Below are 16,804 nucleotides of genomic sequence, written 5' to 3' on the forward strand. Positions count from 1 at the left end.
CTTCCTTTGTTGTCGCTTCCCATTCTGCCCTAGTTTCCCTTTTCTGTCGTTAGCGCCGCCTTTCTTCGCGACTGTTCATTGTTTCGGTCTCAGCCTGTGCTGATGTGTTTGCTTACGGGCGCTGCTGGAAGGTGCTCTTGCTCTCGCTTCTCCCTGGCTCATGCCCGGTTATGGATCATATCCATTTTCTGGATGCATGTTTTCCTGCCGGGGAAATTGCGTCCTTTCTTCTCGCAACAGAATAAAGGACAAAGGTGCCGCTGGTACCTCTCTCCTGCTAAACCGATGAGCAATAAAGATGCTCACGAAACGCGCGTGGTGATGGGAAAAAAAAGGTCTGGACCTTTGTGTTGTACGGTTGTGATGGACCCCTCCCCTCCCCCTGTGTTTAGCTTTGCGTGACAATTCTTCGTGACACCCTGTAAAAAAATATATTCGGGCGCTGTTTCTATAGGGGCAGCATACATGCATAACTATATATAGTCAGGAACAAAAGTTCGCTTGGTGCAGATTTGTGGAAAAAACACTTCTTTGTTGCGTTGCTAGTTTGTCTTCTGATATTTGATGTATGAATGGGGCGGCCGTGTCCCCTCGTGATTCAGCAGATTTCATTCTCAATATTTGAACTCGCATACCGCAAACGTCTGTCGCTGACTGAAAACGATGGTAATCGGGAGAGGCACAAACTTTCAGCTATCCTTTCTTCATCTTTTTATTCTTGCGCATTCCGTCATTAGAAATGAGGTGTGGACCAAGCTGACATGCTTGGTTGTAAAGGGACACTCAGGGCATCTGCATGGAATTATTCTTCTCGGCAAGGAATTGATTCTCTCCATCTTTCTGGCAATGTTGAGGCTTGTCCAGCGGCAGGGATCGCGTTTGTCGCCGGGAAAAATTGGATTTATGAAACGGCATCTGATTTAGAGTCCACGTGGGATTTGGAGGTGGTCTAGCACATCGGTTTTCACATTGGCTTCGGCTCGCACACTCTCGAGTACCTACTCTCGCATTCTGCCACGTTATGTGAACGACCTTCCTACATAGGTATAAAACCCCGCTTAGCGAAGCCGTATGAACGTCCAGCAGATGTAAAGTTGGGTGAGTTTAAGGCTATCCGTGATAGCTTGGTGGGCGCAAACTTAATGGGCACGACATAGAAGCAGCGTGTCGACTTGAAATCGGAGGATCCTGATGGGTTCGATTCTTGTCTCAAAAAGTGCAACCAAAGGTGGCAGCTGCTGCTATGTCGGCCTTGACATGCGTCCTCGTGACGCCACACAACTCGATGAGCTACCTGCCAACTACCATCTGCCAAAAACTTGCCCAACCGACAGGCAGTGCTAGTGTGGGCGGGTGCGCGGCTTTTTAGTGCTAGCGCGCATAAAGCTTCCCGCCAACGGGTTCAAACTCGCAACGTCTTCACTAATAAGAACGGGTTGCCACCGCTTTGAAGTGAACGGTAGTGGAGCGTATACCCTCTAGAATCCGTGCTGCGAAACGGGCCGGTGAGGGCGCCACCAGTATTTCTTTTCTTGGTCTCTCCTACAGCTTGTAAGAGCTCCGAGAGGGGTGTCTTCGCGTTTAGAAAGCGCGACCCTGTCGGTACAAACCGACTTCAGGTTGTCCTCAATCGAGGTCAGGAGTGGCGGCTACTCTTCCAGGCAGTTTCCGTTTTCAACTCGCGAAGGTGACCCAAGTACGCGCGCTACTTTTGCCGCAGAACTCGCTGTTGGCCTCTTGGCCCTTTGATTGCCTCGATGTGTAAAGAAACACGAAACGCCATGGTACCGGTGTGGAAGTGTACTATATATTCTACAAGTTTCGGCGGAAACGCTTCGTTCTCGCTTTGATAGCCACTTTTTCTCCATATCTGCCGAGAATCCCGTAAGGAAGAAATTTTAAATCTCTCTACCCGCCTTCCTCTCTTCCCTTATAGCGCGGTTCAAGAATCCGCAGGAAAAATTGACAGGTGCGGCGTCTTTCCTTGCTGTAAACCAAATTATTTTATTTGTAGTTTGACGCCATTTTGCTTGCTGAAGCGCACGCCAGTTCAGTCGTTCAGTCGTGTCCGACTTTTCGTGACCCTATGGACCATGTCACGCCGCGCTTTCCGGTCTCTCACTATAGTCCTAACATCACATAACTTCATCTGCAGTGCCTCGAGGATGCCATTTAACCATCGCGTTCGCTGCCTACCCCTTCTCCGGCGACTCTCAACCTTTCCCCAACATCAAATCTTTCTCCAGCGACTCCTCTCTTCTCATCAGATGACCAAAGTAGCTGAGCTTTAACTTTAGAATTTGACCCTCCAATGAGCAGTCAGGGTTTATGGTCGACAATATCGACTGATTTGATCTTCTGGCAGTCCAAGGAACTCTTAAGAGTCTTCGCCAGCACCACAATTCAAACGCGTCAATTCTTCGGCGGTCAGCCTTCTTCACAGTCCAACTCTCGCATCCATACATCACAACTGGAAAGACCATAGCACGAGTTATACGGGTCTTGGTTGGCAGACTAATGTATCTGCTCTTTACTAGGCGGTCAAGGCTAACCATTGCTCTCTTTCCCAGAAGCAGGCATCTCCAAATTTCATGGCTGCAGTCTCCTTCCGAGGTGCCCAAGAAGAGAAAATCTGTCACAGCTTCCACTTCTTGTCCCTTGATGCTTCACGTCACCCATATTTAGACGGGACATGCTAGTCAGCGCAGTGATAGACCAAGATAAATTTGAAGGCAGAACAAAAAGAAAGCATTTATATATTTGATCCTCTGCCGAACCTATTATTTGCATCTGCTTACGAACCGTTTTATGGGATGTTCAGTGCCATATAGGCCAGTGTTTTGGGAGTTTTTCCTCCGGTAGTTGGGGGAGTGGAATTGCCCGTAGTCGAGCTTCTCAGCAGTAGTGAAAAGCCTCACGATACACTCGGGGGGTTTCATTTTGTGTGCAAGTTGTGCGACATCGCGCCGGCGGTTGGCGACTCCTTTGTCCCTTGCATTTCAAGCTACCCAACCGGGCTTCATCGCCCGGAGCGAAAGGCGAGTCTTCCGGGTGCATTTCGCCCACCCTCGCATTCATAAATGCATGCGTATGCCAGGCCCACTTGTGGGGTTCATGGGCGGAAGCTCCAAATTATTGAGAACGCCTAGATGTTTACCCGCGTGCCCTTATTGAAAGCCATAGCTGAGGACAGGCGTGTGTGTTTGCGCGGCATGTGCACACTATCGTTTTCTATAAGTGATGCGCACTACGTCGATGTCGAGAGTGTCGCGCCTGGAGGAAGTCCCCAACACAGATCTCGCTCTGAAGCGACACGGGAGTCGTTTCTGTTGAGTTCCTAGGGCTCTTGCTTTGGCGAAAATTGTTCTTTCTGGAAAGCAATGGTAATTAAAAGGATCGTACCGTGCAATAAGAAACTTGCACACACCACTGCACCTCTTTGGCTGAATTTCTTTTTTTTTTTTTACTTCGCGGTTGCACCCCCTCCCCTCGCTTTAGGATTTCCTCGTGGTCAGCTACGGCTGCACCCACGCCATCCAAAGTTCACGCGCGTAGTGGCGCCTTGGATTTAATTCGGGAAGCTTCACCACGGAAAGAGTGATTGCTTCCCCTACCTCTTTCCCTAGTACATTCCCGTACACGTTGGGTTTATTGGAAACACTTCGCTGCCTGCCCGGCGCGTCCTGCTCTGCCGACTCCGGCAAATGCTCGCTCTCTCAGGGCTCCCATTTTCGGGATTCTCACGGCCGCCTCTGCATTTAGGCTCGAGGAATTACGCGCCCGGGCCAGACTGATTGGGAAAAATTTCCCGAGGGAGGCTGAGAGTGAAGAGAGGAAATGGAGAGAGCCGTTAGACTGCAACGGCTCCTTTGTCCTCCCGCAATCCCGAGAACAGGGAAGGAAGTCCTTTACTCCGTGAGTCAGGGAGCACCTCGAACGCTCTTCCTGAGAGCGGTACGCGAGAGGAAAAGTTAACGAAGGGTGGAGGTTTGTATGCGAGGCGAGAACTCTGCCGTCATCGTCCGAGCGGCATTTCATGTCCGTGTACATATTTGGCCGCGAACGGGCCACCAAGACGTCGTAACGGGCCTCGCGTAGCACACTGGGCACCCCTAAGGTCCGAAGCTGTTGAGGCGAACGTTCCCGTCAGAATAAGCCACATATACACAGTCCAGAACAGCCATTCTGTCTTTATTTTTTTCTGGCGCTGGGCACACGTTCTCAGAAGCACGTATACTTTTTGAAATAGATCCTATTTCTGCACAACCCACAGGAAATCGTACTTCAAGATTCGGGAGAAAAGCTATGGTCGAATTTAGTTTGTACAATGCTGTTGCGATGGGTTTAAGTGAAGAAGTATCCGCAAATGACTGTTACTTGAACTTAATAAGGACTGTTTGAAAGGACTTCGTCCAGAGTGGTTGTGGTATATACACTCCTACGTGGGCAACTTCCACCATGCAGCGGACTCGAAGGGAATCGCTAACTATAGTTCGCTATCTAAATAATTCGGTGTGTGTGTGTGTGTGTGTGTGTGTGTGTGTGTGTGTGTGTGTGTGTGTGTGTGTGTGTGTGTGTGTGTGTGTGTGTGTGTGTGTGTATGTGTGAGAGAGAGAGAGAGAGAGAGAGAGAAAATGCAACATGTGATATATGACGTCACATTAAGATGAGACTGGTAGTCATGAATGTGTGTAATGACAAGTGGCATATAAATGTCATGTCATGCCTATTCATGTCATGTGAGTCGTCATAGTTACGAGTCAGTCAGGTCGAAGATCCAAAATGTGACCATGGAGTCCATGACAGCGTAAGTCAGTCATGACCATGACGAGTGTCATGACTCAAAAGTGCAGTCATGAGTTCATGACACTACTAAAAGAGCAGCCAACGCACATGCTTTCGCATTTCTCCGATGCAAGTCCCAGCAGTGCTCTCTGTTATTATTTTTCTTTTTGTATGGAAACTTCGTGAAGTGTGCCCAGATATAGCTTCTTGTACCACATGTCCCCCCGTGTCTACGGCGCACAGCTCTCTCTCACCGATGTGCGAAGTCGGCGGCAGCACAGGCGCAATTACAGCCTTCTGCAGTGGCAACTGGCAAAGCTCGGGCTAGCGTGTTTTGGTCAAGTTCCGGTGGCATTCTCTGCTCCCACGCGACGCTGTTGCTCGTTACAGCGTGCACTGGCGGTGTCGATCCCGAGGGGGGACTGGCTCCCACTCGTCGAGGTGGTCGGCGTCGAGCTCGTTTCCGCCTCGCGTCAACAAGCTAGACGGTAGTGTACGAGCTGTTGCGGCGCTCCATCCACTTCCCGGTGACTCTTTCTAGCCGAGGTTCTTTCGATGACTTCCGGTTGCAAATTGCACTACGGTGTGCACGCAGAGTTGCTGGGCGGTGGGCTTGTTTTTCTTAATCCACGCTGCCCCCTGTTACGACCAAGCATCCGCAATTGCGCGCTCTATTGTTCGCCTGTGGGCATGGATAAGTTTTGTGAATATGTGGTGATGGTCCAATGGCTCTAAGTGAGCCTGTTTCCAGGAATCCTGTTTTGTAAGCATGTTTTGCTTTGTGGACAACCTGCAAATGCCAAATTGACCCTGTCAAGAGAACGTCTGGAAAAACACAAAGAAACGTCCCCCTGCGGGAAATAGCAGGAAGTGCTTTCTTTCTTTTGTTCACCCTTCCAGTCGAGAAGTGCTATCCTCCAGTGATGAATGCCTCCTATCCAAAGGAGACGACAGAGTGACATGTCCGCTGACGTGCAGGACAAGAAAGGAGCATGACTCATACGGCCATTAAGTGATTTCCCGGGAATGCAGGAAAGATTTGCAATTGTCGAAAAGGGACAATGTTGGGAGCCCTATGCGGCGCCACGTGCACTCGGGTTTCTGAGAAGTAAAACCCCTTTTCAGAACCAGCCTGTGGTTTCTTTGCTGAAGAATAGAAATGTACCTCCTCTCCTCGCCGTTCCCAAGCTTTTCCCGCCAACAAGTGATCACGCCCAACGAATGAATGCCGGACCAGTCAGTGCTTCAGACCATCAGTGCAGTGATGTGTTCGATTGGATGCCGATACCTGAGGGGCGTGCCCTGGATTTGGTTGGTCAACATCTTCAGAGAGGGGCTGGACATAGGGGGGTTTTAAGGACGCTGCAGAGCACGAAATGTCGCTCTGGGCCCTGGGTAAACGGCTCATCCAGTCGCTTCTCGATATGAACTCTTAAACGCTTGCCATTTTGCTGATGTACCCTTCTTTTTCGTGTAAATAATCTTGTAAATAAGTTTTCTCAAAGTGCCAGTAAACCTGCTTGTACATATTTCACCAACTTCGAAGATTCAGTCCTTCTTCAACCCGGAGTCTCTGCACGCTACCAAGTGAAGGCCGGGTCGACATAGCCCCAGCGTCACGACACCCCATATACGCGTGGCAGAGTAGAATCAGAAAAAGTTAGCTTCCTCTGTGTAGGGAACTGTTTGCGCCATGGGTTCTTGAGTCTGAGCACTTCCGTTCTTCCCTACTGCTGTTGCTCATTTTTATGGAAAACCAGGAAGTGTTTGATAGAAAAGAAAGACTCCTTAAAAAGCAAAGGAGGGGAGGTCCCTCGGCAGCACGTGTGCTCGCAATGTTATTTTTCTTCGTTTCCTACTCTTGCCTCCCTAGGGCACAGCACGTGTGCTCTGTGATCTTGCTTTCCGAGACATTTTTCTTCGAAGGAGAGCTCGAGTGTTAGCAAATTTGACCTGGTCTGACCTGGTCGGTTTAGCTGTTGATGGTATAAGGCAACTTAGTTATGATGAACGCAGTCGTTAAACGGTGCATTGTAAGATTGGCACACCAATGGGAGCCGAGTCGGGCTGCGGATGTCATTTCCTTCTATATTCAAGGCCGATAGTCTCGAATGTCGGCTGAACAAGGAGGTGATTTGAAGGAAATAATGACGCATGGGTTTCGAGATTCAAAATTCAAGAACAAAAGAACGTTTGCTACATGCGCATCGAAAAACTCGATTGCAGGGCAGTTGAAAAATAAGTAGCTACATTTGGCAGTGTCAAAGAGCGCTTTTAGCGGGATCGCAAAACAAATGGTACCGGGGTGCTGTGCAGTGTCTATGCACGTTAAATAATCACTGTAGGTGGTCGAAATAAACTCCGCGGAGCTCTCTAGTAGAATGCCTTCTTTCCTGCTTCCTTCACTGCGTACTTTATCCATTTTCATTAAAGCGAGGTTTAGGTCTCCGCGGACAGGTGAGGCAGTTACTGTTTCTATTCCGTTCCTTAAGAGGTGATTGAAACAGTGCCGACAAGACGGGAGCTTAGGGTTATATTCTCGGCTCGGTTGCACGTTTATCCATATTGCATTCCCCAAGATTGGGAAATATTGAAAAGCGTGTCTTTTTTATAACTCGCCCATTGCCGCTCTATTTTCTTCGAGGGTTCGTTTGTCGTTCGAGTAAATCTAGGAATGTCGGCACGAGACGGTTCTGCTTTATCCTTTGAGCGCATAATTTTTTTTACTACTTTTACTAAGTTAAACCTAGAAAAGTAAATATTTTCAATTCGCGTTGTTGTTGCGTCTCGTTGAAGCGGCTCGACCAAGCGCCCGAGAGCTGATTTCACTCGCGAGAACGCGACCCTGTTTTCGTCGTTCTTTGCCCCGTAACCCATTCGACGCTGCAGGTCTGTTTAACCGTGCGTGTTAGTTTTCTTTTCTTTTGTTTTCCATCTTTGTATCAGTGGGTGCACCTTGTTCCATGCCGGCCGCCTCGTTTTCCCACTCAAGATAAGCGCAGGGTATACAAAACCCCGCAGCTCTCTCTCGCGCGCGAGGGCGTGCGTTATTGCGAGGCTTGTCGCAGTTATAACGACGCGACGTTCACGCCGACTGGAGTGCGAAGTTCAGTTTTGCACGCAGGTTTCTCGGGATGGCAAAACGAGATAAGTTCTTCCGGGATTTCCGCTTTTAAGAAAGGCTAGAAGAGAGAACAAAAAATGAGAAACGTGAGCTTTGGTGTGGAAGTGCTTTCCGAGCTGCCGTCGTCTAGTGCTCGCGCCTTCTTCCGTAAAAATGCTATGACCTTTTTTTTTTTTTTCTTTTTTACCTTCCCTGCTTGCTTTTTTTCTTTTTTTTTTTCCCTCCGGTATTTTTGCGGGAGCACTGTTCGTAAAGAATTCTCGCCGTTCGCCAGAAGGAACGCTTTCCTCGGGCTCCGCCTTTTTTATTTCCCTGTCTTCTTAAAACGCGGAACTTTTTGTGTACGCAACCATATCTCGTCTTTCCGGGCGTCTTCTAAATTTGTGTCTCCAGCCTACTTTGATATTTCCTGTCTGCTTTTACAGCCTTTGCGTGCTGTCTGCACAAACGCCAGTGACGTTTCTCTCTCTCTCTCTCTCTTTTTTTTTTCTATGGTAACGCACGGAATTACATTATCCACTTGTTTGCCTTTTGGGCGCCTTTGCGAGCCAATCTCTCATTAAAACACTCATTGTCTCTCCCACCGATTCCTTTTTGAACACGGCTTCATGAAATAGTTTCTGCTCCAGGTAAACTTTGTGGTGGCACCTTCAATGTTGACTTGGCGTGCCTATTCGTATTTTATTTTGTCTTCCCATTGAGTGCCGCTTTCTCCTTGGCTGACCAATTCTCCTCGAAACGTGTGGCCTGCGAGGTCTACATCCCTCTTCTTTCCTGACAGATTGTGTCAGGCAGATATTTCGGCAAGAGGCCGGTGTGCACCTGCCGTTAAAAGTCGCGAGTTGTTGGCTTTGCCCGAAACTGTGGGGTTAATAATCGTTCTTGGTCACCGCGGGTGAAGCTTGGGCCCAGGACCTCTCCTAACTCGAGGGAGCCCGCGACGGGCCGTCGAGGGGCTCCGTGCTCCTCTAATCTCGCCTTTTACGGCCAAATTGGCCGTAAACAGCTGCTCCGCGTTGGGCGGTGTCGCAAATTCGCGTTACGCTCGCTCCGCCGATCGCGATGACTGCAGTGCGCTGGGCTCAATTCCTTGCCTCTTAGATAGCGGCTGTATATATAGCGTCGGGGCGAAGTCGGGCGGAAACTGTCTATAGCCCGAATAACGAGTCGGGGCTGGAAGGCGCGCACACTGTACTTCTCTGGTGCGGGTTGGCCATCAAACTTTGTTGTTTTATTTGTCGTGTGTGGCCAAAAAAAAAGAAAGTGGGGAGGGCGTCGTTGGCACTAAGTGAAGTGTGTGTGTATCGGGGTGAGTCTTCTTTGTCCATTACTTAGACTGGCCCCGCGCAAGGGCGTTCGCTTCGCTGCGTCGGGACATGAGGAATTGATGATTGGTTCAAGATAAGTGGCTTATTGCTAGCCATGAGCGAAGAGAACTCGTCTCTTTATGGTCAAGCAACCCCCGCAGTGTGCTGCCAGCTGCTTTCTCCGCTAGTCGACCTTTCGATTGCTCATCCGACATCGGGCTTTCGTTTTAGTGCGTCAAGGTTAGAAACCTCATAACGGGGAAAACCCAGAGGGATTAATTAACTCGAGGGATTAACTCGAAGCTGAATTGATCGAGGCTGCGACGATGTCTCCTGCCGTTATGGAGTCGATTGAAGACTGTTTAAATTATTTCATTAGAATTCTTCATGGCTGCGAGCGGGATTCTAGCCCGCGGCCATGCGAACTGGTTAGTTTCGTTGACAGTTGCCGCAGCCTAATATAGGGGGTATTCACATGACGTCACAGCTGACGTCAGTATGCAGCTGACGCCATCTTTGCGTCCTGTTTTGACTAGTACTAGTACGGGGCGGCGGTTAGGTTAGCTGTTCGTGCGCGTCCGTTTGCTCTGTCACTCTGCCTCATGCCAGCACAGTTGTTATGAAAACTCAGTCGGTATCATGAGTGACAGTTCGATTTATCTGCAAAGTGGGCGAGATACGGACGGAGACCTGTACGAAACAAAACTTTGGTACCAACCCGTGTGCAGTCGATATGCGTAACAGCACGGTAAGCGTCGGCCTGTGCCCACGCATAAATATGTGCGACATTCTTGAATTCCTTGCCCTACAGACGAGCTTCATCACAAGAAACCAACCGCAAGACTACTGACCACTCGAAGAACGCAACTACGTTACAAGCGGCTGGGTTAAGAGCCGCGGTTGAAGCAGACGAACTCGCTCTTTGTGCAATTACGTGCGTGCCGTCCAACGTTTATACCAACTAAGACGCTAAGTTTTTGTAGCTGATATTCTGCATATAAATCGCGTTTAGTAGCCAGTATCTTTTATACAAAACTTGTTTGGTGTACTTGCCTCAATCGATCAAAAGAAGTCGGATGTTTGCATCGTCTGTGGCGTTAAGGAAGCAAAAGAAACCGCTGCCACATGCCACAGCGATGACACCGGTAACGCCACCTCGTCGCCTTGCGGGCTCGAAATAACTTTCTGCAACAAAACTCTTGAAATAAAGCGCAGTTTTGGCCAAGCTAAACTTGATTTGTTATTAGTTATAACAAATTATAAATTTGTTTGTTATAAATTTGTTTATAAAGTTCTTCAAACCTTCTGCAAAACAGCTCTGCCCGCCTACGTTCCTTCGCCGAATCTGCATGCGGTCTGCTTTGATTAGCAGCCGACACAGACGATGCGAACATCCGACTTCTTTTGCTCGAATGAGGCAAGTACGGCAACACAAAGTTTAGCGAGTCCTCTTTGAAGGATTTTATTGCAACAAAACACGACGATTAGGTGTTGGCGGCGCGCTGAATGCATGTGCATGACTGCAAGCGATACATTGCCGCACTGCTCTTTTACCGGGAATGTGTCTTCTGAGTGCGTGAAGAACAGTCGTGCACAGATAGTGACAAGAGCTGGCTGCTAGGGCACATCCGGAAGATTCCAGTCCAGCCCATTTTGACATACATTTCTCACATTCCATTATAATTGTGCGGTTGTGCCGTGCCAGCCATACGTGGCATCGCATCTCGGGGAAGTGTCTCGTTCGGGTGGAGTTGTTCGTGTGTACTTCCGGAACCTTAAAATGCCGAGGTCTTTCGCGCAGCTCTTCAGCTTCCGTTGTTTACACTGTGCACGCGTCTATTACAGTCTACGATAGCTCAATAAATAACATATAGCTGCGGATGCCACTGCTTGTAGAACCGCACGACAGCACTTGATACGTACGTTCGCCCTGTTCGTTCCGTGGACACAAAAATGGCCGACTGCGCCTCAATTACCCACAATGCACAGCGCACAGCGCGTCAGTGAATACCCCCTATACTCCGCATGCTAAGCTGTCAGTTGTTTATTGCGCTGTGCCTTCGACGTCGTCGTGTTCGTCATCTACCGAGCGGCATCTCACTAGCTTGTGCATTTGCGAACTACAGACGACAGAGTACAGGAAGTCAAATACGCCATGCACTGCAACAGATCACACTAAGCGGTGGGAGAAATGAATTGACAACCTAAGTTATCATTGGTGCACATTAACTGGGCTAAAATATCTAACGCGGTCGCATTGGTTACACGTAATGGTATTTACGCAGCGGTTTCCTTTTCTTGCATTAGCAAGACGGCGCTCAGTCACCTAGGTGAATCTTTGTGGTCGTGGTTTTCGGAGCTCCGTCGCTTCGTTCGTCCATTCGCTGGCGTTTGCTTGCGGTCGCGCTCACCCCGAAGCTTCGATATCCCTGTGTTGACGAGCCTCGCTGCGTCTGTAGCGTTGCCGTGCGCTGCCGCTGGCATTGTGGGTACAATCCCACTTTCCCGTTCTGGCCTTTCCCTAGGCTCTTCTTTTTCACTTTAAGAATTGTTCTACCCTATCGTTGCCATGCATCTTCGCGTTGCAGTTCGCCAATGTGCCGTTATAACGGTTCAGGGCTTGGCCGCGTAGCATCAAGCACACCACAGATATTATACTAGCTTTTCAAGTGAATATCTCGACTCTAGCTGTCCATTGACGCGTCGGTATACGTTGAGTCAAGTGTGTGTGTGTGTGTGTGTGTGTGTGTGTGTGTGTGTGTGTGTGTGTGTGTGTGTGTGTGTGTGTGTGTGTGTGTGTGTGTGTGTGTGTGTGTGTGTGTGTGTGTGTGTGTGTGTGTGTGTGTGTGTGTGTGTGTGTTGTTCGCTGGATGCGTAATCGAATTCTTGTTCAAGTGTACAGAACACGAAAGTTAAACTAATTACTTTTCTTTGTGTTCGCAGTGAGCGCCCCATTTCTCAATAAACAGTAATAACAATAACCGGTCCACAGGAAGGAAAAGGTGCAGTATCTGTCACACTTGTTTCTGTGGGCACCTGAACCGCGCTGTAAGGGAAGGGAGGAGGGTAGGAGTGAAAGAGAGAAGGAGGGGCCGTAGTGGAGGGCTACTGAGTAATTTCGACCACCTGGGGATCTTTACCGTGCTCTGACATCGCACAGCACACGGACGTCTCTTCGTTTTGCCTTTATCGAAACGCAGCCGCCGCGGTCGGGATCGAGCCCGGGTACTCCGGCACAGTAATTGGGCGTCTTACCACTGCACCACCGCGGCGAGGCTGTCATTAGATCGCGCTCGTACTTTGGTAGTGACATGCGGCACCCGCGCTGCAACGCTGCCGAGTCCATGGATTCGTGTTAAAAGTATCGCTTCGCCTCCAGCGCCTGCACACCTCCACCACTGAGCCAATACGAACTATTGTGTCTGCCTGCCTGTGTGTTACCTCAGAGAGACATCGTACACTGGCTGAATGCCGCCTCCCTGACTCTTCTCTTCTCTTTTCCGATGTGCAGGGCTGCAACAACCCGATGGTGGTCAAGTTCGCCGACACGCAGAAAGAGAAGGAGCAGAAGCGACAGCAGCAGGTCATGACCAACCTGTGGACCATGGCCAACTTCGTCAACCTCGGCACCGTCACGCCCCAGTACCTCGCCGTGAGTGCTCTCTCTTTCTCGTGCGTGATCACGCGCCCGCCCATGTTTGTCCATTCGCGGCCCTGGTAAAAGGAACCATAGCTGGCTAGAAGAAACCGAACGATAGCTCTTGGTTAGGGTCTAGCTTAGGGATAGCTCTAGGGTCAGTGGTGCCCGCTCCTCTTAGCTTTTCGTACAGGCACATTTCCCTACCGTTTCGCTTCTGCTTCCCCTGGTGGCTTTTGCTGGAAGGGCCATTTGGACTCGTCCCTTAGGTGGACTTCACAGCCCCATGCAATGTATGGGACCCTAAAGGGTTCCACGTGGGGATTAACCCATTGGTGAAAAAGCCGCTCGGACCGGCCCCGTCGACGGGGAGAGACGGTGGGTGGGCCCGCTAGCAAGGTTCCTGATTAGACCGCTTGTAGGCTGCCCTAAGGTTTCGCTTCGTGCCCGCACAGATTTGTTGGCGGAAGGCCGTTTGAACTGGTCCCGTGGAAATACAGCATGCCTTAGTGTTTCAGAATACGCCTCAAAGATCGCCAGAATGACGCACCGTATAGTTATCCCATGTTTGTGTGGCGCCAATGGTTTTGACGTTTTTTTTATTGCGGTCGTAATCGGCTATTTCTGACGTGCACATTGTGAACATGAATAGGCGTCCACTCCGTTGGTGCGCTACGACGTGTTGGCACCTTCGCACCGTCTCTATAAAAGACGGCGAGCGGTGTCGTGTGCCTCGGGCCACTGTCTTCGACCACCAAGGAACTGTTCGTTGTACGAGATAGCCTAGGGCCAATCCCTCCCTCCTTTTTTCACTTGTCCCGTTTTTTGCTTTTTCTTTCCTTCTCTTGAGCTCTTCGATCCTTGCTTCGTCATTGCCTTTGCTCTTTCCTTTGTCGTTCCTCCGTTCGATGAACTCTTTCACGTCATAGGCTCCTGAACGCGTACTTGTCTATGCGCGTTGTATTGCATTTTTCTGCCATCCATTGCTCCATATGCCCTCGCTTGAACTGTCCCACTATGTGCAAATACTGCCCCGCTGGCAAAGAAACTCAGGCTCTGTATCTTCTTGGGGTTAGCGGACTGTAATCAGTGATCACTCTTCTAGTTGTAGTCACTTATATATATATGCGGCAGTGATATCATATTTGTTAATTTACTTTATCTTGCGGGAAGGGGGGAGGGGGGCTTTCGATCGTGTGTGTGTGTGTGTGTGTGTGTGTGTGTGTGTGTGTGTGTGTGTGTGTGTGTGTGTGTGTGTGTGTGTGTGTGTGTGTGTGTGTGTGTGTGTGTGTGTTCCCCTTTGGGCGCAGACTCGCAGGAAACATTCTAGGCACTTAATGCATGATTCCTAGCGATGATTTCGTATGCAATCCAAAGAGTGCAGCAAGAATGAAATCAAGTTTAAGGAAAAGGAGTAGACTCCAAATGATGCCACCGAGAACCTGTTACACAGCTTGCTTCCCCTTGTGTGAGCCTAGCTGTACCTATACGCATGAGCGGAATGACTCCTCAAATGGCACCACTCAGCTGGAAGCGACACTTTAGTGACAGGCAGCTCGCTAAACTCTCTCGATGCATGTTATTTTAGGAACAACGAAGAAAATGGGGACGGAGAAAAAAAAAATTGGGAACTGCCTTTACTGTAGTTCCAGACTCGCCGCTTTTTGTTGCTTCATCTCTGTCGCTTTTTGCCCCCAGCACCCACTGCTGCTTTCGTAAACGACTTTGCCAAAAGCTTTTTGTTTCTCTGCTACGTGAACCTTGCTGCTTCGTTTCCGGCCCATCGCTTCTTGTCGATGTAAGTTGTTTTGTTTTTTTTTTTCGTTTTTTTTTTTAAGCTCGCGGCCTGTCTTGTCACTTGTGCCTGCGGGTGACGGCCCTATCTAGCCAGCAAACCGGCTCGGGATGGCAAACGCCGAAGGGTTCGTTCGCACCTGCGTACTCTTTGATTGCCGTCACGTCTCCACCCATCCTCTTTTCCCTTTCTCATTTGCCAAGTTCTCCAAGTCTTCTCACGCCATTTGCGCGGCGTGTTTTGTTGCTTTCTTCGCATTGCAGCAGCAGCTTTGTTTTCTGTTCCGTGCTAGTTTCTTTTTCTTTTGTCACTCTGTGATATTAGGCGGGGAATCGGGTAAAAGTCCTCGGCTCGTTAGGAATGGCGCGCGCTAAATTTCGTCGGCGAACCCCCCTTCTAGAGAGAACGACGATGGAGCGAATGGCGAAAGCGCCGGGCTGCGGCAATTGGCCGCACTCTATGAAAACGAGTTTGGGGACGCCTCCGGCAGATGTCGCCCCCCCCCCCCCCCCCCCCCGCTCTCATTCTTTTACCCCGCCAAAGCTACCACCGCGCCGCTGCATCGCTCCCGGTGCTAAATTGCGCTGTAATGAGTTCCCTGAAAGGCGCCGAGGAAACGATGGACAAAATAAAGTGAAAAAGGCAGTTCTGCCCCACCTGCTCGAGTCGGGTGTTCGAGGATGCGCAAGGCTACGCGAGAACTGACACAGCTAGGGGAGCGCTGGAGGTAAAAACTGCTAGGCTCAAAAACGCGACAGATAGACGCTCTCGGTGATGGGCATTGTAGAAGAAATTTCGTTCAATCGAAAAGAGGGATCGTGAAATTGATGTTCGCGACGGGTTCCATTTTCCGTTCTGCCCGATTTCATTCAGGAGTTAGGGGAAGCTGGGCAGCCTGCCGCTTAAACTTAAAAGCTTGCATGTGGTTCCGCGCTTTGTTTCGTTTTGTAAGCACGCGTCTTTCGGCCTTTGTAGTTGTTTTTATTCTTCCGTTTAAATTAAACAGGTCTCTGTTTAACGACACCCTTCTTTTCTTTTGTTTGCTTTTGGGGATTCGCAACAGAGCTTAAGAGAATGGGCCGACTTGGCTTTCCGCAACACACTGAGCCTGAAATGTAATGTGCGTTGGTCACATATTTATGTAAAACGAGTTCCCGAGGACTCCTGATGATGATGAGGTAGGCAAAGCAAGGGGACGTGTACTCGTGCGATCTCGTCTCACAAACGTCCCTTTCTGTCGCGAAGCGGTGTCACGTCATTTTGAGATCCCTTAAACTCGCCGCCGAGTCACAGCTCCATTTCCTTTTCTCCGCATTCCTGAAACTGTTCTCTTGATGGAAGTCTAAGAGCCCTGCTTTCCCTTCGTCATTCCCTTCTCTTCCCTATTTCCCCCTGCAAGCTGATCTGTCTTCCAGTATTCATGCCTTGATTCCACTCTGCTGTCTGAGCCTCTCTCTCGCCGAGCCCAAATCACTTCGGGACAGCCGGTGTGTTTCCTAACGCGAACCGCCATCTTCATTCGGCGTCTCCCCTTTTTTTCTGTTCCCTGACGCATGATGGCGCACGCATGCCGCTCGGGGCAAATGGGGCGGGCGGACGTGGGAAAAATTCCCGCGCCTTCATTGGCGCCCGTCGAGCGCGCTGACTTTGCTCCCTAATGGGGAAGCGAGCCTTCCTTGTTCCCCCGTTCCCGCGGCTGCATTGCTTTCCGCCCGCGCGTACTGGGAAATCGCATTCCAACGTGACTTGCGCGCTCGCACGAGCGGCGACCGCCGTGTTCTCATTGCACGCTCGTTTACGTGTCGGCTGTACTTTCTTTGTTTAGGGATATGCGATAATACCCACTTTTATCTTAATGTAACCCTCTATTCACGCCGAACGTCTTTGTTTCCTTCGCACTCGATCTCTCTTGATGTGTGTCACGGTGTTGTACTGTTGTAAGCCCTTTTCTCCTTTTTTTTTTGCGTTACGTGCAATTCTCGGCGCATTGTTCCCGGTCATTCGCAGCTCTTTAAAAAAAAGGCGGGCGGTAAACAACGTAAGTTTGCATCGCAGTGTTTTCAAAATATATTTGTGGTGTTCGCAGCTACCTGTCCTACCTTGCTTTCAATGTGAGCCTGATGGGAGCTGTATTCTTTAGCCAAACGAAAGTTTTA

General features: G+C 49.8%; 1 protein-coding gene across 23 annotated transcripts in view; it reads left to right on the plus strand.

Annotated features, from left to right (window-relative positions):
• The window catches only part of LOC146175052 (CUGBP Elav-like family member 1-A), a 566,960-nt gene that overhangs the window by 481,836 nt on the left and 68,320 nt on the right, over nucleotides 1-16,804 (plus strand). For all 23 annotated transcript variants that reach the window (XM_084584452.1, XM_084584454.1, XM_084584456.1 and 20 more), the window contains one exon: nucleotides 12,728-12,868. In XM_084584452.1, the coding sequence (XP_084440578.1) occupies nucleotides 12,728-12,868 (141 nt within the window). The remainder of the gene's footprint in view (nucleotides 1-12,727; nucleotides 12,869-16,804) is intronic.

Source organism: Amblyomma maculatum, chromosome 11 (assembly GCF_055883805.1).
Source record: "Amblyomma maculatum isolate TAMU_Amacu chromosome 11, ASM5588380v1, whole genome shotgun sequence".
In the NCBI taxonomy this organism is placed as follows: Eukaryota; Metazoa; Arthropoda; class Arachnida; order Ixodida; family Ixodidae; genus Amblyomma; species Amblyomma maculatum.